Here is a 23,471-nt window from a genome sequence, read left to right as displayed (position 1 = left end):
TCCTTTTCCCTAGCTGTCCTACTCCCTCTTATTGGTGGCCACACCCACTTGGGGGTCACCACAACATGGGGAACTGTATTATGGGGTCACGGCATTAGAAAGATTGAGAATCACTGGTTTAGTGGAAAAGTAGAGTGTGCTATTTTGGTTTCCAAGCCAGGAAAAATATCTGTTCAAATTGTTTTGAGCACCCTGTGGTGGGTTCAAAACTCTCTTGAAGTTATAACACGGCAATATAGAGAGATACGGAACCAAAATAAACAACCAGTTACACTTTTACAGCTTTAATTTAAAACTTTACCAATGACAAGAACCAAAAGAAAAAAGAAAAAAAGAATTCAGTTTACAAAAAGAGAAGTTGTCAATACAAAAAAATAGAGGTTACCTGTTTCACAACAGAATCTGCCCTTGACAGTATCAACTTAAAACTGGGAGTAAAGTGCTTCAGGTAAACAAAGTGATGCTGAAAAGTGGTAAGAGTGAATTACATTTAAGAAAGCAATATGGTGTGATAGTTGCAGGCCATTTTTTGAATGAAAACATTGTTCCTGAAAAACCAGCATATTGAGAAAAATGTAGACAGAGGCTGTCTCCTTAATAGATAGGATTTCCACATGCACAGATATGCTGATGTGGAGATGCAAAGAACCAAATCCAATTTTGAGGATAGGATTGTCTTCCCTCACCTATCTGAACTACTGCAAAGTGTCTGTAGACCACAACTCACTATTCAAGGCATTCCCACATACAATGTAACCTGGTTATTTATGTGTCCTTCCTGATTATCTGAAGTTATTCAGAGATAGACAAGCAAACCTAATCTCCATTTTCTTCTTATTTTATGTTAGTAAAGGGTGGAACACATTAGGTATTGATCTCTTGCATGTTCCTGCAAACAGGGGAGGTAAATTGTCATTAACAGTTCCCACAATTGGAAGAGCTAAATTCTCTTCATCAGAACACCTCTTTTGCAGTGAAAAATGCTGGGAAGATAACCATTTTTTTTTTCATTATTTATGTGAGTGCCATGCTCCCTAGAGAAAACCACCCATGGTTGCTTAATGACAGAATAGAAGCATGCCTCCATAGAAATCCAACAAAGGCCCAAGTGAAGGATCACTCAGTAATATCCAAGCAATACCCTTCTGAAGAACTATCATAATAACTATTTCCAACGACGGGAGAATTTCATCTGGAGATTTATTTATTTTTGTTCTTTCTCCTGAGTCAAGGAATTCATAATCAATTTAAAAAAGCAACATAACTAGGATAACTGTTCTAATCTCAATTCCTCTTTTTATTTTTAATCTAAAAAGATGACATGTACATTCCTATTGTCTCTATAAGGAAGCAATCTCTGGTCTTTTGTGTGTGTGTTCTAAAAACTGCAAAGAGGCAGCGATCATAAGAAATGTAGCTCAAAATGCAGCAATGGGTTTGTCTTGGATTTCACCTACCGTGTATTCTAGATCTTAACAGCTGACTTCTTGCTTTACAAATAGGCTAGCTTTGGCCAAAATAATGTTTGCAATATTTTTCTTCAGTTAACATGTAAAGCACAGCATTAAGCCATGACGGGAAAAAAAAGAACTATACAAGCCCATAACTGCTTTCTAATTTGCATAGCAACACCCCAAAAGTTAATTTAAAACCGTTGCTTGGTTCTTTGGCCGAAGAATCTGAGCAACCAATAGCTGAGGTATGCACACCATCCTGTCCTCTTTGTCATTTTGGGTAACAACTCATAGAAACACAAGATTATCCAATGACATTTAAAAAAACTTGGGTTCCTGTATTTTTTTAAAAAACAAGCAATTACAAGTAACATAATCTGGGACTTTTGTCCGCTTATTAGATATAAATAAAAACCAAGGCCTGATAGAATATTAAGAAATTGGTGCTAACTGAATGTCTACATCAGGGGTATAGTCAACCTTGGCTCTTTTATGACTCGTGGACTTCAACTCCCAGAATTCCTGAGCCAGCATGGCTGGCTCAGGAATTCTGGGAGTTGAAGTCCACGAGTCATAAAAGAGCCAAGGTTGACTACCCCTGGTCTACATACTACTGCACTATTGGAAACATCATCAAAGCTCTGCTTTCCTCAGAGACCATAAAGGGATTGCAAACTAAACAGCCAAATCACTCCATCATCACAGTTGATCAAACCAGTCACTGATTTGAAGGAGCGCCAGCAGCGCATGAAGAAATTGTGAGGGGGGAAAAACAAAGCATTCGTAATTATGAATGCAACACTTCCTATTTGGGGAAAACATCATTTCCTAGCAGAACTGAATGAATGTTCATTTATATCCCTATTTTAGAACCGTAGGCAGTTCGGTTCATGCAGAGGTGGGAAACCACAGCCCTTTTATGACTTGTGGACTTCAACTCCCAGAATTCTTCAGCCAGCCATGCTGGCTCAGGAATTCTGGGAGGTGAAGTCCACAAGTCATTAAAGGGCTACAGTTCCCCACCCCTGAGCTAATGTAATTAATGGATGAGGAGAAGACTAGGATTGCTATGATGTTTCTTGAATTTCCATAATGGGTCTTGTTGTCTAATAAACATTTAAGTCAAAGAAAGTCAAACTCTAGAGAAGGCCGATCATTTGAAGCAGTTTCCCAATCACTGCAATTACCAGCTGTGTGGATTACAACTACAGAATTCCATGGCCATTGAGGAGAATTCTGGAAGTCCACCCACCTGGAAATCACCACAGTTGGGAAACACCAATTTAAAAGACAGAAGTCTGACTCATCCTTATCACAGTACATCTGGCAACATTCTCCAACATCACTTGTCAACAGCTCCCCATTATGACACTGGCTTCTTACATGAAAGCTAATCACCATCTTCCATCAGCAATTCCTACATATTGTTTATGTGCTTGTGTTTCATTCAAAAATGAAAAATGCTGGAGGAAGTTAGTATGTTTTATTAAGCTCAGCTATCTGATTCCTATTGCTTTTAGCATTATACAAAGAGGTATTTCTACATTAATCATTCAAGAGATTTTTCTGCATTCAGTCTGTCCTCACACTCCTGTGCAAAAGGAGAAGCATTCCCCGTCCTTCATGCTAGGATACACACACCAAAGCCACCATTATACATTTGAGGCAACAGAGCACATTTTTTTTCTCATTTCCAATTAAATATGCATAGGATTAAACCCTATCAAAATCAGGATCAATAGGACTTGCTCCAAAGTCAGTGCACATAGAACTGGGCATTTAAAATGCACCACATTTACTATGCTGGGAGGACAGCGGCTGCAATAAGTTTGCAAATTAAAAACTAGCATTAGTCAGCCAAACCTTTTCTTCCTTTGCTTGGTGGTTCCAGGTAGAATCCATTACCAATCGAATTTGATTTAGCTAAATAGTACTTGTCACTCAAAAGTCCATTTAAAAAAAAATTTGCTTCCAAAATAAAGAGAAATGCAACTATAGATACCTGAAGTGTTTTCTTAGCGTTACTGTGGACTTGAACATTTTAATTAATTCAAACTGGAGGAAGAAAAGTCTCAGACAACTTTTTTGACCCCAAATTGGAGTCAGGAAGGTTTTTGTAGGTCTCTTACATGAAATGAGGCCTAGAAGACCAATTGACAAACATGAATTCCTTTGAGAGAGCAGTTATAGAAAGTACACTGTGTTGGACACCCTTAAAAAAAAATGTTTTTTTTTAATGGCAGCAGTGAATTAAACAAGTTAATGGTTTGGAATAAAATCTATCTTGTCTCTTCAGTTATGTTGTCTTCCACCAGGAACAAACAAGAATTCGTAATGGGTCAGAGCCAACAACACTAGAGCAAACCTGGTCCTTGAATACCCTCCACAGCAAGGAACATTCCCATGTGTTGTCGGAGATGTTCCTCACAGAAAAGAAGAAAAAAAAAATAAAGCAGAAAGTTTTTTTTTTTTCATTGTTCACCCAACCGGAAGCCCTGGCCCCAATTGTGTCTTGTGTCTCCCTGGCGATTATCTGCGGGTCTTCGCATACTGGCAGGAGGAACCCCAAATCCAGATACCCCTCCTCTTCTGTTGGGCAGCCAATTGTACCTGCAGGTTAAGAGAAGGAGGAATTCAAAAGACCACCCTAGCCAGTGGTGGGATTCAGACAGTTTGCACCACTTCGGTAGCTAATTTCTTGTTGCCCAGGCCCAGAATGGACTTCCGGAAGCAGCATCCACACAGAACCGGTTGTTCACATACCTGAATCCCACCACTGACCCTAGCCCTTACTCCACTGTAACAGCTGAACAAGACTTTAGCAGAGATTGAAGCTGAAGAAACAAGAAAAGCCAACTTAGGCTGGAGTTTCAGTACAAAGTAGCTGGAAAGCTTTGCCTTCTTTTTTTTTTCTTTTCTTTTTTTTAACCAGTTATCTCATCAAAAATTCTGAGAAATAGCGTAAAAGCTGGCTTCTGTGTGTTACTGAAAATCAAGCCACTGTTAAGAGGCCTTCCAGCTTAACATGAGAGTCAACCTGGAGGCCATTATTGCACAAAGTGCTTGCTGGAGCTTCTAAAGCCGGTAAAGATCCCAGAAAGAAGGGGAAGTATTTTGTAAATGGAGTTTACGGGGAGTCTTACAACCATTCGTTTCGTGACCATTCAAAATTACAACGGCACTAAAAAAAAAAAAAAATGACCTGACCCTTTTTCACACGTGTGACCGTTGCAACATCCCTGTAATCACGTGATCAAAATTGAGATGGTTGGTAACTGGTTCATATTTATGACAGTTACAGTGTCCCGGGGTCAAGTGATCCCTTTTTGCACCTTCTGACAAGCAAAGTCAATGGGGAAGCCAGATTCACTTAACAACCGTGTTACTAACTTAACAACTGCAGGATTCACTTAACAATTATGGCAAGAAAGTTTGTAAAATGGGGCAAAGCTCAACAACAGTCTCACTGAGCTATGGGCTCCATTGTGGTCATAAGTGGAGGATTACCTGTCAATAGGGTATGGCTAAATTTCAGCCTCCATCTCAGGATAGGGATATGTCTCACCCGTGGCTTTATATCCAACTCTCCCTGCTATTCCCTGCAGATCTCTGTTAATGCAAGTCTTGAGTTCTCTCTCAGCTTTCTCTTTTCTACTTGTTTTCCAACAGCTAGTGAAAAACAGATTTTACTCCCAGGAAACTTTCTTTAGCTGCTGAACAGGCCACGCATCCTCAGAGATGAAGGTTGCTTACGTTCTTAGCTCATTAAACTTAATTTTATTTTTAAAACTATCTCCAATTCTCGTCTCCTTTATTGATTCAAACTGGAAATGAGGGGATTTTGTTTGTCTGCTTAGCCTGTGAGAGTGTTCTTACCCAGGAGTCAGATGATTCTTGTGTGTCAAGGCTGAGATTATTAATTACCACAAAGCACATTGGTGTGATGCAGTTAGAGTGCAGTACTGCAGGCCACTTTAGCTGACTGTGTTCAGCAGGTCAGCGGTTCAAATCTCACCGGCTCAAGGTTGACTCAGCCTTCCATCCTTCCGGGGTAGGTAAAATGAGGACCCAGATTGTTGGGGGCAATGTAAATATATATATATATATACATTGCTTACTGGTGTACACCGCTTAGAGAGTGCTTGCACTTAAAGCGGTATATAAGTCTCATAAATAAATAAATAAATAAAATGATTAAGAAAAGCATCTAGTGTCTAGCCCTATGTCCCAGAGTCAGATGTACCAGCTCCTACTGGTCACAAGGACACCTGTAATTTTGCTACAAACTTATTCCTTGCTTTCTTTAATTTCTGTGACAGAGAACACAGAAGCCATAGTGCATCCCAAACGCTGCCCTTAGATATTCCAGGTGTCCAACAGCTTCATGGACAGGAAACCTCAACATCTGAGCTAAGCCTCATCTTTAGGGTCCTTTCTCTTGTGTTAGTAAGAAAGCCAGTTTGGTTTAGTGCAGGGGTAGGCAACCCTGGCTCTTTTATGACTCGTGGACTTCAACTCCCAGAATTCCTGAGCCAGCCATGCTGAGGGGAAAGGGAGAGGTGCTGGCTCAGGAATTCTGGGAGTTGAAGTCCACGAGTCGTAAAAGAGCCAAGGTTGCCTACCTCCGGTTCAGTGGCTAAAAGCCAGGAGATGGTGAGTTCTAGTCCTGCCTTATGCATGAAGGGTGGCTGAATGACTTTGAGCCAGATCACCAGGTGACTGTGAGTTTTAGTCCCACCTTAGACATTAAGGACAGCTGGGTGACTTTCGGCCGATCACTCGGCTACCCCACCTCACAGGATTGTCGTGGGGAAAATAGGACGAGGAAATAATATTAGGTACGTTGACTGCCTTATCTGTAAATGATAAAGATGGGATAAAAAATAAATAAATAAAAAGCAATCATTATAGCTCATCTGGAAGGAGAATGAAAGACAGACCCTCCGCAAGGATTCTTGTACATGCAGTGCTCCTTCAATTTTAAATTAGAAAAGCACCACTTAGTTGTAAACGTAATATAAACAGAGAGCACTTTTAAGCAGAAGTTAAAGAACAAAGAGGGCAAGGCAGACAAACTCTGGAGCCTGTTGCCATTAGAGCAACATTTCAGGAAAATAAAGGTGGAAATGTGCCAATTTTGCATTTGGGAGCTTGTAATAATTTTGACTGAATCAACGTTTCCTATTTGTCTATGCCAGAAACAAAACACAAATGAAATGCAGCACCTGACCTAATTACGTATCCATCCATCGAAAAAAAAATATGTGCCTGGGTCTCGTTACTGCCACTGTACTTTTGTTTTCAATTTTAATTAGACTAACGTCTCAACATTCCAAAGTATTCAAGTCTGATTTAAAAAAAGAAAAAAGATAAACCAACTTACAGAAACTGAGGCGTTGACAGAAAATTTCTTCCTCCCAAATCCACTGGATATTTAAACATTAAGAAAAAGTACAGATGACCAACCAGGTTGCCGATCAGTTCATTGATGATGCTGGAGGATATCAGGAAACAGCATTTTAAACAGTGTGAAAAATTAGCGATTGAAGCATTTTCCCCCTGATAAAGTGAAAGTATCTTAATCAACGGGGCCAATTTCTAATGGGTTTTGCACAGTTGAAGAGCTTGAGGGCTGCCAAGACTGAAAATAATCCAAACAAGCTATCCAAGAGTTGCATGCTGTCTGCAAACATTTTTGAAAAATACACTTTTGCAAACCTGTGGGGAAGACAGTGCTAATGGACTTAAACACTGAAATTTTTTTTTAAAAAAAGCAACTGCTGTAAAAATACAACCTAGGAATGATGAAAGTCACAATCTCCATCATCAACTGCATGTATTTGAGTTCTACCTTCAGAAGCCTTGAGACAGTACAATTCATAATTACGGAAGACTGTTACAAGTTCAATATATTCTAAGTATCAATGGTCACTTAAGTATTAATCCTTCTTCCGGCTATGTACACAGAAAGTAGAGTGCCACTGGAAAATTAATAATAACTGAAAGTTAAGATTACAGAAGAATGTTTAGTATTGGGCTATAACAGTGGTGGCGAACCTATGGCACGGGTGCCAGAGGCAGCACTCAGAGCCCTCTTTGTGGGCACACGTGCCATGCCCCAGAGATGGCAACCGCCCCTCTTCAACCAGCCACCCGAGGTCCCACGTAGCCAGATGCATCCCGGCACGGCTGGTTTCCCCCCCCCCCCCCCGTCCCATCCCTCCTGGCCTCACATGCTCTCCTTTTCCCGGGTACGAACTACTGCATCAGTTGTCGGCCAGCTGTCCAGCTCAGAGGTGGCTTCTCTGAACTGCTGGCGGTGGGCTGTGGAGCCCCAGAGTACGCCAGTCGAGGAGCTGTCAGGCTGTGGCTGCTGACGGACATCGACGGCCCCCATGCACTCACTGGCCTCTGTGTGCGGGGGCCAATGGTGTCAGGCAGCAGCTGCCCTGGCCCCTGCCTCACCTTGCCCCGTGGCAATGGTATCCCCGCCCTGCCTCGCCTTGCCTCACCCCGCAGGATGAGCCTCCTGTCCACCGCCCCACCTGCCAGAGACCCCCTGGATATCCCCCAACCCTGCCCACAGGCATCCCTCTCCATGAGCCACATCGAGGTGACCATGCCCACTTTGTCTACACCCACCCATGGCCACCACAGCCACGCCCACCCAGTGGGCCACGTCCCACCTGGCACCCAGCAATAAGTAAGTGGGTTTTGGGTTGCTTTTTGGGCACTCGGTCTCTAAAAGGCTCACCATCACTGGGCTATAATTTCAGAAGGAAGAAGGATGTTAAGTTGGCTTTCCTTGGGAGACTTCATTGTTGGAAGCTGATAGTCAAGACTCTTAGTAGAGTTACTCAATTTATCAATTCGCAACTTAGTAGCTTCAATATTTCCTATGCAGGGCAGTAATTAAGCAGGGCAACAACTGATGGGCTTCACGCCGCCTCCCAGCCGTTGTTTCAAACTTTAGAAGACCTCCAGAATGGAGCTCTCAAAATTAAGTAGCCAGTGCTATGCAAAATCTGAGTGCAGAGAGCCAATTCAATGGAGGCTTGTTTTGATCAACCTTTCAAGAGTGACTCTCGGATCAAGAGGGAGAGCAGATCTGGAGCAACAGAGTCAATTCGATGGTTTCCAATCTAGCTGGAGATTTCAGAATTGATTCCAGGGCTTTTCCATAGTTTCTGGGGTCACTACAGACAATGTGCCATGCTGCAACTTAAGTTTCGTACAGCTGGGAATATCCTGAATTGGCTGAACATTGGAATAGGCTCTTTGACTGACAGAAGCACTCAATCCAGTACCTGCTCCTTGCTTTTGTAGTCAGCATGGCTGGAACGGGTTGAAGACTCTTCATGTTACAATGAGTGATTGTGACGCAAGTTTACATTAACAATGGCTGATCTGAAGATTTGCCTTCTTTAAGAATGAAGAGGGCAAGGCTATAAATGCCACTCATTCCAAACCAGATTCTTGCTCCATAGATAATGGGTCTCGCTGGGACAATCTGCCTCTGCTAAGTCACTAACAAAGATATTATCAGGAAGTCCCAGGCTTGATACAACTGAATCTGAACAGCGTCAAGGGTGTCCTTCCCAAGAGACACCCAGCATTTATCACAGCTGGAGCCCAGGAAAACCAGCAGTCACAGGCAGTAAAGCACAAGCCTGTGGCACCCCAGAAAACACGTGAAAGGGTACATGTTTAGTTTACAAAAATCAGTTTTTAAAGTTTGCATTTTTAAGGACAGTTCAGACAAGTGCCTTCTCGAAGAAAGAGGGGTAAGGGAATATTTCAAGCAGGTGCGGCAGCAAAGCCCTTCAAGTCAAGTGGCTGAAATGGGTCCAGGTTCACATCTGCAAAAGGACCAATCCTCCCTACGGTCTTCGGACCATTTTACCTGAAACTGAAGCAGCGTCAGATATTTTGAAACTTCCCATAACAGCCTAAAGACAAACCTTTCATCAAACTGAACCTTGCATCCCAAATCAAATTACTGTCCAATCAAGATGGCAGTTTGGATTCAATCAAGCCTTCTTCAAACTGAATCAACACTGGTTTGCACAGATCTAGCAAACAGCCCATGTCCTGACTGTCTCTCCACATCCCGTCAGGTCTGACAGAAGAAGCATGCTCTGGGTCCTAATGGTTAAGGAGTGCTTTCTTTCTAGAGCAGAAAACATGCCTTTTCTGACACAGCACCTGCCTTTTGCAACCTCGCCCCCCCCCCCAAATTAGATTGGCCCCAATCCTGGCAACTTTCACAAAGCCTTGAGGCTTTGGATCTGTTCTTAAGCACAGAGACCAGACTGTTGATTGGAGCCCATGAGATTGCTGATTGTTTGCAAATTCTTCCTTGGTCACTATTACAGTACTGTGGCTTTGTTACCTGAATTTTTATTTTAAATGCTGTTATCTGCACAGAGTTAATGCAGCGATATCAGTGGGTATATAAATCAAACAAATTAATAAGGCACAGACCAACTAGCTGGAGATACTTACGAGCCTCCAATGATATAGTTGAACCCCAGGATAACCCATGGCAGATAGCATGCCTAGGAAAACAACAACACATATATGTTTATCATAACGAACCTGAAGGACAAACTTATTCTTTCACCTCATGTGCTAAGATCCTGAACTTGGTTGGGCCCTATTTCTAACAGCTGTTGAACTGCCACTGAAAAAATTTTGTTGGGATATTGGCTGGACGGTAAACTATCCTACTATCAAAACTGTGTTAGCATCAGTTTGCTACATTTCATTTGCTATGATTAACACCAAGCCATGCTTAGCATGTTGAGTAAACTTGCTTTTATGTGATTTTTTTCCCCAGACTACCATGTTTTCTCAGCTACTGAGTCAGGAGCTAGATTGATAAGCCTACAAAATACCAGGCTGGAAGGAAGAAATTCAAGAGTTAAACTAGGCATTTTCTGAACGTTTGATATGTGGAGCCCAAAACGTTCGCCATCACTACACTAAGTGGAGCAAAAGTACAGTGGAGTGGCCTGCAATGTTAATTTCTGGGTCTTCACAATGTTCCTTAGATGTTGCAAAGACGGACACTTTTAACATTTAAAATGCATGTACTATAGTTTCTTTACTTGCAGAATGCGGCAACATCTCCCTAAAGATTTTGTTCTAAAATTCGTTAACTATTACACATGGGACAAACTTTTGTTTTATGATATTTCCTTCCTACTTGTTGAGCTGTCCTACAGCTACTTCTGTAATTTTCCTTCCATTAAGGAACTGTATATGGAGCACTGCCAAGAAGAAAAAGATCACACAGATGTCAGATATATAAATGCCAAACTTCTCTCGAAAATCTGGAAGGAATCAAGGAATTGCTACCATGATTCAACCCGATGCTGAAATTCCACTGATTTGAGCCAAACCTCCCAAGGCAGAAGCCCATCTCTTAAGCCACTCACCTTAAACCGAGTCCCAAACCAAAATGACACAATCATGTCTCTGTTCAGCTGGGCCCAAACATAAAGTACTGACATGATCAGGGGGATCATCAGCAACTACAAGAGAACAAAGGATCCAACATGGTTTAAATCAGATAGAAAGACTCGCAAGCTGAACTAAAAATCTTACAAAGAAAATTCCTGTTCAATTTAGATACACCTCTGTCCTGTTCAATCTTTTTTTTTTTTTTCTTGAGGGGAAAAAAAAGGGGGGAATGAATTTGGAACAAGAACATTTTGGAGGAAAAAAGACATTTTGCAGATTTCTCCCATAATCCATGACCCTCTAAATCAGGGGTGTCAAACTCGCAACGTCACGTCACGTGTTGCAACGTATTGCGACTTTTTCCCTATTGGCAGAGCTGGGGTGGGCGCGGTTTTGGTATGATGCATCTGGCCCGTGGGCCGGCAGTTTGACACTCCTGTGCTCCAATAACCACATAAACCCACATAAAGCTGACAGCTCTATGGCAGGGGTGTCAAACTGTTGACCAGCAGGCCGGATACTTCACCAGAAAACCGCGCCTACCCCAGCAATGGGGGAAAAAAAGCTCTGATACATCATGCAATGTCACATGACGTCGCAAGTTTGACATGTCTGCTCTATGGAAATCAGCCAAACAGGATGCTAACAAAGTACATTCAAAAACTATTTCTAAGTAAAGGTAAATATACACGTCCCAGGATAATATTGCATGATCCACTCTGAGTCAGTCACCAGGACCAAAGTTTTTTTTTTCAAGCTTTTGGGCTCATGTTGGAGCCCATCCTTAGGGAACAGAGGGAGGGAGAGAGGGAAGGAGGGAGGGAGAGAGAGAGAGAAAAGTTCCCTATGGATGGGTTCCAGCATGAGCCCCAAAGCTTGGAAGAATAAATCTTTGATCCTGGTGAATGACTCAGATTGGATCCTGCAAAAACATTTCTTTCTTTTATCAATTAACTGCAATTTAACACTATATCTGAACCTTCAGTTGTGATTAATGTTAACTTTCATTTACTGAAAACACACGGATAAATCGAGATTGGAGATTGGCTTGTTTCAGTAACTAATAGTAAAACTATATGTCTGGGTTTAAACATAAGCTTCAACATTACTCATTACAAAATGGAAAAAGCTTCCAGCTGTCTCTTTGCAGCCATAGAGAGGAGAGGGCAAAGGACAGGAATCAGAGGCTATCGCTATGTTTCAAGTGGCCATGTTCTCCAATGGCTGTGTCTTAATGTCATTTGTAACTCTGGAAGGATGTGCACCAAAAGTCCTAATAAACCCGATCTGCCAGACTTTCAAAAAAAGGATAGACTTACTTGCATATTCATTGCTAAGCCAGTAATCTTTTAATTTTAATTAAGGAAATCCAAACTAAGCAAACACTGATACTTAATTCGTAATGATTCAATTGTAGACAAGTAGAATAATTCATGCTAGTTCTTGTTATCATATGGAAGCCCTTTTGATCCAGCTGAATATATTTGGATCTCTGCCCACCTGGCTTTAACTGAGCCTGTAAAATCTCTCTGTCATAAACAAGTTTGAGTCAAACAATATATTAACAGCAAGGTATAGCAGGGTTGGGTACTTTGAGATTCAGCGTTCAGAAACCCAGCATGTTGTGCAAAATAGACCATCATGTTAAGCCATAATAGGGTTCATTCATTTGGCACAACTGTAAGACTAATCATGCTTTGTTAACCCAGCTTTTGTGTGAACCCAGCCATTGAGTCTTAAGCAAATCTTAAGCTCTCATTCATTTATAGTGGCTGTTTCTGAATTAATCACCTTTCCCACCCAAACATGTGGACTCAGGATTATCAGAAAAGAAATGGAGAAGCTGGGGAATGACTTCCCTAAGTCCACGAAAGCATCCACAACCAATCTCTTCATCCCTTGGAAGAGGGGGGGGGGAATGCTTTTTCAAGACCCAAACTTGTCCAAACGGTGGGCAGCAGATTCAGGAAAGGATACAACTATGCATATCCAGTTAAACAGCAGCATGAACACGTAGTCGGCAGGCCTTCCATCAAAAGCACCTGCGAACAAAGAATGGCATTGCTGAGAATGTAATCCCTGGCAGTTGTTTTTTTCTCTCTTTCCCCAAGAGGCAGTGGGAGCCTCCAGAAGGCTGTCATTAAATCGCAGGATGCAACTTCAACTTTTGTTCTGAGAAGGAAACAAGAGACTGCTCGGTTTGGCGAGGGTGTTTTATGGGAAAGTGTATCGGAAAGGCCAGTTTTTGTAGGAAAATCTAAACTACTACCTCTATATAAGGAGAGTCTCTATACACAATATGAATTCTAGCATTGGAGACTTTTTTTTCTTGTTTTCACACAAACATTACACAAAATTCTAGCATCGAATATATACATATATATACATACATACATACATACATATTTCTGAGGTTTTCGCTGGTGTTTGTATGTGGGTCTTTGGTTATTCAGGCTTTCTCCCGCGTCAAATTGGAAGTGTCTTGGCGACGTTTCGATGAAGTCTCATTCGTCATCTTCAGGCTGGTGTTTTCGGCTTCATGCTTCTAGGAGCAATGTGTGATCACACATTGCTCCTAGAAGCACGAAGCCGAAAACACCAGCCTGAAGATGACGAATGAGACTTCGTCGAAACGTCACCAAGACACTTCCAATTTGACGCGGGAGAAAACCCGAATAACCAAAGATCTACATATACATATACACATATATACATACATACATACATACATACATATACATATATATACATATATATTCCCACAAAAATTGCCCCAAATTAACATGCTACAAGTAGTCCTTGACTTACAACCACAGTTGAGCCCAAAATTTTCATTGCTAAGCAAGAAATTTGTTAAAATGTTTTGCCCCACTCTACGATCTTTCTTGCATAGCTGTTAAGTGAATCACTGCAGTTGTTCAGTTAGTAACATGGTTGTTAAGTGATTCTGGCTTCTCCATTGACTTGGCTTGTCAGAAGGTTGCATGACCCTGGGACACTGCAAACCATCATAAATATGAACCAGTTGCCAAGCATATAGTAGTGGTAGTAGTAATAATAATAATAATAATAATAATAATAATAATAATAATAAAGTTGGAAGGGACTTTGGAGGTCATCTAGTCCAACCCCCTGCTCAGGCAGGAAACTCTACACCATTTCGGACAAATGGCTGTCCAGTCTCTTCTTAAAAACTTCCAGTGTTGGAGCATTTACTGCTTCTGGAGGCAGGCTGTTCCACTGATTAATTGTTCTCACTGTCAGGAAGTTTCTCCTTAGTTCTAGGTTGCTTCTCTCCTTGATTAGTTTCCACCCGTTGCTTCTTGTTCTGCCTTCAGGCGCCTTGGAAAATAGCTTGACTCCCTCTTCTTTGTGGCAGCCCCTGAGATATTGGAACACTGCTATCATGTCCCCCCTCGTCCTTCTCTTCGTTAAAGTAGACATACCCAATTCCAGCAGCCTTTCCTTATATGCTTCAGCCTCCAGTCCCCTAATCATGGTCTACATTTTGATCACGTGACCATGGAAATGCTTCTACATTCGCAAATGTGAAAATCAGTCATGTCACTTTTTTCAGTGTCGCTGTAACTTCAAACAGTCACTAATGAATTGTTGTAAGTCAAGGACTAACTGTTCAGTCAACTGTTTAGTCAACATTATAAACTCTACATCTCCTGCAGCATAATCTGAGTTTGAGAAATGTATTACACAATTCTTTGTTTGCAAAGTTCCATCAGTTAAGATTGCAATTCTTACATAATTATTGCAATTGGGAATAACTGGTTATGCTAGAACTTGTTTCTAAATAAACTACGTAAGAATGAATCCCAAAGTATCTTGATTGGTTGGCTTCAGTAGATTTATTATAAGGAGAACAGAAAGCAATTGTTGTGTTCCTTGTATTTAAAAGGTACTTACACTTAGTAATAATCAAGCATATTATAAATTATTGTACTACATCAAAAGAAAATGGCCCTGCATGCACTTTTAATTTACTAGTTCTAAATGATGAGAAATAAGCAATTAAGATACTTGGCCAAGTTAAAAATACAATTAGCAGGATTTTTAAATCTTTCAAACCCTTTTACTTCTGCCAAACCTTTAGCAGTTGCCTGAGACTGGAATTCTTTTTTCTCCAAGAACATATACACAAAGTTTTCTTTACCAGGACTTATTAAGATGAAAGAGCACTGGCATCAGAATTCTAGCAAGTTGAACTAATTCGAAATATACATTAATATGTACAATATGGCAGAGATTTTTTTGTTTTAGAATTTATTCATTCCCTTACTGTGTGCTGGAGGGAGTTCAGTTTTAACTGATAAGGGAGGAAGATGCTATCTTTTGGATATTTTCCCTAAGGTCTTCCTAATCTTGTAGAGGGAAATCTAAATATTAAAGTGATTCCCAAGCCAAGGTAACTTTTTGCAGCTGCTAGCTTTCTGCCTCGGCTTGCAAAACTTTTTATAGACCTTTTCATTTACTTTGTTCTAATATATGCATTTTTTCTAATACATTCAACTGTCCAAAGACAGTTTTAGACATTTATATACTTTTCTATAAGTCCATACAGGTTGTGAATTGGATACATATACTGACTTTTTTTTTTTCTACCATCCTCAAAAATGAAAAAGAATTGAATGGTTATAATGGTGTGGTTGTATATTTACCTGTTTCCAGACGTGATGAATACTGATACAAAAAATAGAGATTCACCATATACAGAAAGCCTGTCCCTGGGCCAACAGGGAAATAAAATGTGGCAGTTATTGGCCTCCAGATCTGTTCAGACAAAAACAGCAGATGTGTAAACTATTATTATTTGAGAACTTGTTTAAACAATATCAAAGTTATATGTATCAGGCAGTATCAGTGATTGGTAAGATATTGTACTACAAACTAACAAAATTAAATCTGTAATTATCTGATGGATTATTGAAGGGGGGAAGCTCCCAGCCCACCACACTCATAAGAATATTGAGCCCCCATCAGTGCCAGTCTGATAGATCACAAACACCAGGATTCAAAAGTGCTGAAGCCAATGTTCAATGCTTTGCTACAGGGATATGCAACCTTGGCAACTTCTAAGAATTATGGACTTCAACTCTCAGGATTCCCCAACTGAAGTTCCACAAGTCTTTAGGTTGCCACACTTGGACACCCCCACTTGACTGGGAAAGGATAAAAGAGCTTTGGCTTATAAACTCTCTTCTGTCTTCTGGTATAATTATAAGAACAATTTCAGAAGCTTTTTTTTTCTATTAATGGGTTTTTCTCCACCAGCAGAGGTCAACCCCGAGGCCCCTTGAATGTGGGGTGCCGCAGGGGTCGGTCCTCTCCCCCCTCCTATTTAACATTTACATGAAGCCGCTAGGTGAGATCATCAGACAGCACGGGGTGAGGTTTCATCAGTATGCTGATGATACCCAGCTATATATCTCTTCCCCGAGCTCTCTCAGTGAAGCGGCTGATGTGATGGGCCATTGCCTTGAAGCCGTGAGGGTCTGGATGGGGGTTAACAGACTCAGGCTCAATCCTGACAAGACCGAGTGGCTTTGGATGTTGCCTCCCAAGGATCATGTTAACTGTCCAGTGTTGACTCTAGCAGGGGAAAATATACCCCCTTCGGAGCGGGTTTGCAACTTGGGTGTCCTCCTTGACCCACAGCTGAAATTGGAACATCATTTGACGGCTGTGGCTGGGAGGACCTTTGCACAAGTTCGTCTGTTGCACCAGTTGCGACCCTAACTGGACCGGGAGGCTCTCCTTACAGTCACTCATGCCCTTGTCACCTCACGTCTGGACTACTGCAACGCGCTCTACATGGGGCTACCCTTGAAAAGTATTCGGAGACTACAGTTGGTCTAGAATGCAGCCGCGCGAGTGATAGTGGGTGCTCCTCAGTACACCCACGTTACACCTATCCTCCGTGAGCTGCACTGGTTGCCTATTGGTCTCCGGGTCCAATTCAAGGTGTTGGTTATTACCTTTAAAGCTCTATATGGCTCAGGGCCAGGTTACTTGCGAGACCGCCTACTACCTCATAGTTCCCTTCATCCGCTTAGAACCCACAGGATGGGCCTCCTTCAGGTCCCGTCAGCCAAGCAGTGCCATTTGGCGGGGCCGCAGGGGAGGGCTTTCTCTGTGATGGCGCCCACGTCTTGGAATAAGCTCCCCCCGGAGATTAGGACCGCTCCCACCCTGTTGGTTTTCCGCAAGCTGCTTAAGACCTGGCTTTTCCGGCATGCCTGGGGTTTATAAAATCTGACCCCTGGATGAATGTTATTGTATTGTTTGTTTTGTTATGTAATGCTGTGTTTTTATTGTTAACCGCCCGGTGTCCTGCAGGAGTAGGGCGGTCTATAAATTTTAATAAATAAAATAAATAAATAAAACAAACAACTAACTCATCCCTCAGGCAACACACAAAAATCGAGAAAGTGGAAGATGTTACTCTAGCCCAGGGGTAGGCAATCTTGGCTCTTTTATGACTCGTGGACTTCAATTCCCAGAATTCCTGAGCCAGCCATGCTGGCTCAGGAATTCTGGGAGTTGAAGTCCACGAGTCATAAAAGAGCCAAGGTTGCCTACCCCTGCTCTAGCCCTACAAGAAAATATCAAGCTTCAATAAAAGGGTCACAACCAGGGAGAAAAAAACTTAAGAATCTTTCAAAGTGATTTAATAAGATTTGGACATGCTGCCTGGCCATAAAATGATGGAAGACAGAAAGGAACTCTCTTGGAAGAGACAACAGGTAGTTGACAGCACAGAGAACGACCCAAACTTTCAACTTTTGGAGGTTACACTATTACAAGTGATTTGGGTGCCCTCGGTATTGGTTCTGGGGTGGTTGGCTGTGGATTTGGGGAAGAAAACAGATCTATTTACTGTACTATAAGACATAAACACAGAAGCACAGGCAACATCTGAGACTTCACTTAGAGTCTACAGATTTATGATAACTGGACGGTTGCTTTCTACATGCTATTTACTATGATTGCCATCAGCTGCCTGTCACATGTGAGCTTTAGCAACCTTCCACCTGTTATAGGGACTGTCTTGTCTGTCACATGTTAAGAATAGCCCAGCTAACCAAGCAAATGGCAGCCACTACATAAATAGCCGTCCTGCAAGAGGCAAGCCATGTTTTCATTTAGATTTGGAATATACCCTAACAGCATAACCCTTGGATGCACTGGAGGATAATTTTCCTTGCCCAAAGCCAATACGGACAATGGCTGCACCAGCAGAGGTTGAGCTACAGTCAAACATGTTTAGAAGGCATCCTGTCAAGTAACAGCATGTTATAAAGCAATTAGTTCCTATCTAGATAATTGCTACATCTCTCTATGGTAAAAGAATGACATATCTACCTCAAGTCTATGTGTTGGCATTCTCAGTACAAAAGCAAAGAACAGGGAGGGAAATATACCCGCGAGCTGAGTGTCTAAGATACTACATGTCTCTCAAAATAAAATGTCTTGCAAAGAAGCACATTTCTCCTCCAATCTTGAGAAATATAGTCTTGCATTTATCAATCTATCTTATCACTATATTCCCCTTTGCATTCCTCTGAGGTTGCACTAAAATGCAAAGGAATTGGCATACCAAAATGCTGAAATCTACATTCTACGCTCCAGTCCCTGCTTTTCTTAGCATATCAATCCAGGTGGCAATGGCAAAAGACTGATAGTTAGAAAGCTGATTTATCACATAACTTTAATTCCTGTCATATTTTCCATAACTTCATAAAATGGTTCATTCATAGGAAGCACTTTTATTATCCTGCAGAGATCATATATAGCTCAAGATTAAAGCAGTGGGCTGTTAATTATTTAGGCAGGTGATGAAATATCTGTAAATGAAAAGTCATGTTTAGAGAATTCTTACAAGCCAACATTTGTATTATTTTTTTTCCTAAGCCCAGTGTTCCATATCTAATTGCAAGGAATAATGAGGGGAAAGCAATTCCATATAGCTAAGCATATTAAACATCTTCCTAAAAAAAACCTCATTTTGTTCAGCTAACACAAATAGAATCAAATCTTCCACAATAGTGATTTAAATTACTCTGGCCTCCTCAAAAAAAAAAAGAGAGAGAGAGAGAGAGAGAGACTAACCAATCACTTCCAGCTTAAACTATTCCACATTTTGTCCACTATTTGGTGCCTATCAAAATGCCAGAAGCCCCCTTGAATCTTAATGATTGTTTATATTCTTGGCACTAAAAAATATAGCTCTGCAACAAGGTAAAAGGCAATAGTGAAGTCTGTTACCAAGATAAATCAAACAATTCAATGGATCTCTTATGCTATTTTTTATTCTATATTACTTCCAATTTCAGGTTGTTTGTGTTTTGTTAGCAATGGCTGGAAATTCAAGCACCTCCACTGTTTCCATGATTACTGAAAAAGGAAACACCTCCCACGCGTCCATTCTCAAAAAAGGCTTTATTTAATTTGTTCCATGAGTGACATGACACATACTTTTTCTCACTCATCTTGCCAAAGAGAAACGGGGATGATGAAAAAGAAGAAAACTGAACATCTCAAGAAGCTGGCTTCTGTAGCCAATGCAAAATAGTACCATAATTGTAGGAGCTTGTGTGTAGTAGTTTAATATTTGCCCAGCACTCCTTACAGAGTTTTCTCAGCCTTCTGCTATTCTATGTGCCTCTCCCTGCTGAGACCAAATATTTCCCACCAGGCAGTATGCAAATTTCCCCACTTTCAATTTCAGAGCTACCTTACAAAGCACTTCACTTTCGATCATTTTCAACTCTTGTGCAAAGATCACTCAGTGACATGATCGCACCATGTAATAAATCAGTTATGATTAAGTCTGTACACCATGTTCAGCCAAGAGCATGGAAGTAAACCCTGCTGTGGCTTGGAATGACCCCTAGTTTCACATGACTATTAACCTTCTGACCAGAGTGTCATTCATACAAAGTAAAGCACATGGGGGGTTGGTCAGTATTTGAATGGGAAGGTACAATGGAAACCCCACATTCATACATACATGCGTGCATCCATATATACATATATCGATTTCCGTTTCACAATAAATATATAAATAAATGAGAAACTGAATCTCACTGGTATACCCTAGTAAAGTTTAAGAGGCTATCTATTAATTTTCCATGTTGGCTGAAATTAGCTCTAACCAGAATATCAGGCTTGGACACATTAAGCAAAGATTTCTCTGGAGAAATCTCTGATCCTGGGAAAGGTACCAGGGAAGAAGAGGGTGACCAGCACCACGGTGGATGGGCTTAGTTATAGTGATGATGACTACACCATTAGAGGACCTGAGAAACCAGATTAGAGATAGATCATCATGGGAAAAAATCTATGTGGCCATTAGAAGTCGAAAATGACTTGATGGGCCTTAATCAGTCAATCATTTCCTGAAAGATACTTTAAGTCTATCAAACAAACAAATATCCCTTGCTTAGGTAATTCAATCTCTTTATTAAAAAAAAGTTGTTTTATATAAGGTCAAGTTATGGTGCCTCCCACCCAAATCAATAATGTCACTTCCACCATAGCTAATAAAAGTACACAAGGCTGGAGTACCATCCCCGTACTTTCAATAACTGACTACAACTCCCAACACACCCAGCGCAGCACTGCTTCAAGGGGCTATAGGAAAGAGCGCGCAGTGCATGCCGGGAGCTATAGTCCAAATAGCCTACCTGGAAGCGGTTGATGAAGGCATCAGGCCACAGGAAGAGATAAACGGGGCTTATCAGGCCTAGCTTGCCGACGAGGGGCACCACGATGGAAGCTGCAAACCAGTAGCGGGTAATAAGCGGGATGCTCCGGAACCAGTCCCCGAGGTCCGACATCTCCCCTTCGCCACTGTGCCGCTTGTGACTGGGAGGCCTGGAGGCCGGGCCTTGCGCTCCTCACTCCCGCGGGTGCTTCTTTCTCAGCCAAAGAGCGGAGCGTCGAGAGGGGCTGAGCTGGCCGGTGGGTGGGGCCCGCCTTCTTTCGACGTGGCCACACCGAATTCGGCCAAACAGCTACTTCCGGCTTCCGCCTTCCGTTTGCTAAGCAACGGAACAAAAATAAAGGTGGGGAAAGGAGCGTCGCCGGAAGTTTCACTCTTAAAGGAACCAGGCATTTTTCACTCTCGTTCCCTTTAAACAGATGCATCTATGTATTGCATAGCTGTATTATCATTCTTTTAATTTAGTTGGGTTTCTTAATTATTAAACATTGTTTTTGCTGAACATTATTGCTAAACAAGAGATGTATTTTAATTCAGTGTTTAAACTAATGGTCCCTTGGCGTTTTCACTGGATTGTACATATCTCGGTCTCTCTGAGCAAAAGAATGATGCATTATATCTCTAAGATAGTAGTTCTCCACCTTGGCAACTTTAAGATGTGTGGACTTCAACTCCCAGAATTCCCCAGCTAGCATCTTAAAGTTGCTATTGTAGAGAAGCAGTGATATAAGTTGTCATGCTATCTAAACAAGCTTCATTGAAATATTTGTATCTATTCAAATCATTAAAGGCTCACATGTCATGCTATTCTATAGGGGAAGCTGGTATCACTGAACAACCCAATAAACTCAAGGCTGAATTATCACATCTTGGAGCATACAGTTTTTTAATGGTTTTAAATGATGACTGTTTTTATATATTTTATATATTGGTTTTTCTTTTTAATTTTTGTATACAGCCCAGAGTTAGGCTCCTGTTACATGGGCAGCCATATAAATACAATAAATAAATATTGTTAAATAATTAAAATAATTAAATAATTCGTATGTTGTATCAATGACCACTTAAAAATAGACCAAAATAACTGTTCCCATAGAGAGAAAAGGAGAAAAGAAAACAAAAGCAAAAAAAAATCCCCCTTCTTGAATCAGTAAACAGAAGGCAGGATAGATTAAAAAAAAATAGTAAAGTTCTTCGAAATTTATATTTTATGCAGCCTTTTCAATGAGTAACCAAAAGACCAAAAATGACTAAAATTATTTCACATCAAGGCTGAAGTTTGCCATCACAGTTCCTAGCAATAGATCAAATGAAAGATCTCTCATATTAAAGTAAAACAAATGTCCATAATTACAGTCCATCAAGGGAGCATCAGACTTAACAACACTCAAACAGGCAATTAAGTTGTAGTCTTTGCATCCAAAATGAGAAGTAAAGTCAAAAAGAAAAAAAATGTAAAGTGAAAATTAGAAGGTAATAGCAGAAGTTGGTGCCTCTAAAATGCAGACAGTAGCCAAGAGTTGCGAACCACTGCATCTTTCATTCTGGTAAGTCTGCAAACCATCCGAAAAACTTTGTGGGGTGATTCCAGGATATTCATCCCTCAACAAAGCCAGCTTTCTATCAGCAGAGCAAAAAAAAAAAAAAAGGACACTGTTAATTTAAGGCATCGTTTTTAGAAAAGCCAGAGTATATTGATTACTATGCTAGGGTGTTGGCTTGGTGTACCATGCTATACAGGTAGTCCTTGACTTACAACAGTTCATTTAGTGACCATTCAAAGTTTCAACAGCACTGAAAAGTGACTTATGATCATTTTTCAACCTTATGACCGTTGCAGCACCCCAATGGCCATGTAACTTACATTCAGATTTTTGACAACTGACTCACATTTTTGACGGTTGCAGTGTTCTGGAGTCATGTGATCTCCTTTTGCTGACAAGCAAAGTCAATGGGAAACCAAATTCACTTAACAAACCTGTTACTAATTTAAGAACTGCAGTGATTAACCAATGTGGTGAGAAAAGTCACAAAATGGAGAAAACCCATTTAACAAATTTCTCCCTTAGCAATATAAGTTTTGGGCTCAATTGTCGTAAGTTGAGGACTAACAGTAAAAAGCACTCTTGGGGAACTCAGGAAAGCAGCTTGTGTGACCCTATCTTCTAGGCAGATTACTCAGAGTAAGGGCTTTGCCTCATCCCAAATCACAGTGTTTCTTAACATCAGTAAGTTTAAGACCTGCGGACTTCAGCTCCCAGAATTCTCCAACCATCATGCTGGCTGGGGAATTCTGGGCATTGGTCCACATGTCTTTAAGTTGTCAAGTTTGAAAAACACTACTCTATCTTTTGCTGCTCTGTATACAGTTATACAGTTATTTAGTAGACAAACTTTTCCTTCCTGTTGGCATCATTGCCCAAGGGCAAATCAGACAAATATTTTAAAATAATTACAAATGTTCTGAATACACATTGAATAGATGGAGGAACGATACAGTACACCTGTTCTGAGGACTTCAGCTGTTTATTTATTTTCAAGATATCCTGAAAGAGTCCCTTGACTTCAACAATTGCAAATTCAATAGGTAGATTGCTTCCTCCTCTCAGCTGCAACACTACTTTCTGGACTGAGCCGCTCTTGGACCAGCCAACGGCCAAGCAAACTACAATTCCCAACAGGCTTTGCTTGGAATGTTCCACACAGATAGGGGAAAGTCTCCTGTCTGTGCCTTCCTGAGTCCACGCCGATGGGAGGCGTTCCTTTCCTATCCCCCCTCCGATAGGCATTGGTATCTTCCTAAGTCAGAGCGGTCT

At 41.1% G+C, this 23,471-nt stretch overlaps 1 protein-coding gene across 1 annotated transcript; it reads right to left on the bottom strand.

The window, feature by feature from the left end:
• Window positions 1–268: 268 nt before the first annotated feature.
• On the bottom strand, window positions 269–20,916 carry DERL1 (derlin 1). The gene is made up of 8 exons (XM_039359795.1): window positions 20,618–20,916; window positions 15,590–15,701; window positions 12,897–12,961; window positions 12,239–12,265; window positions 10,895–10,990; window positions 9,960–10,012; window positions 6,838–6,948; window positions 269–4,064 (listed from the first exon to the last, which is right to left on the bottom strand). Exons 1-8 carry the CDS (start codon window positions 20,768–20,770, stop codon window positions 3,926–3,928), a joined length of 756 nt encoding a protein of 251 aa, XP_039215729.1. The 5' UTR covers window positions 20,771–20,916; the 3' UTR covers window positions 269–3,925.
• Between the last annotated feature and the right edge of the window lie 2,555 nt (window positions 20,917–23,471).

This window comes from Crotalus tigris, unplaced genomic scaffold (assembly GCF_016545835.1).
Source record: "Crotalus tigris isolate CLP2741 ecotype Arizona unplaced genomic scaffold, ASM1654583v1 scf7180000019137.2069052, whole genome shotgun sequence".
In the NCBI taxonomy this organism is placed as follows: domain Eukaryota; kingdom Metazoa; phylum Chordata; class Lepidosauria; order Squamata; family Viperidae; genus Crotalus; species Crotalus tigris.
The sequence above is the reverse complement of the archived record's forward strand: the minus strand, read 5'-3'. Positions and strand labels throughout refer to the sequence as shown.

Coding starts and splice junctions, on each gene's coding strand:
- DERL1 (XM_039359795.1), bottom strand. CDS start 20,770: ATGTCGGACCTCGGGGACTGGTTCCGGAGCATCCCGCTTATTACCCGC. Junction 15,702..20,617: donor CCTTCATCAACCGCTTCCAG/GTAGGCTATTTG, acceptor TTGTCTGAACAG/ATCTGGAGGCCAATAACTGC. Junction 4,065..6,837: donor CTGTCAACGCCTCAGTTTCT/GTAAGTTGGTTT, acceptor CTTAACCTGCAG/GTACAATTGGCTGCCCAACA.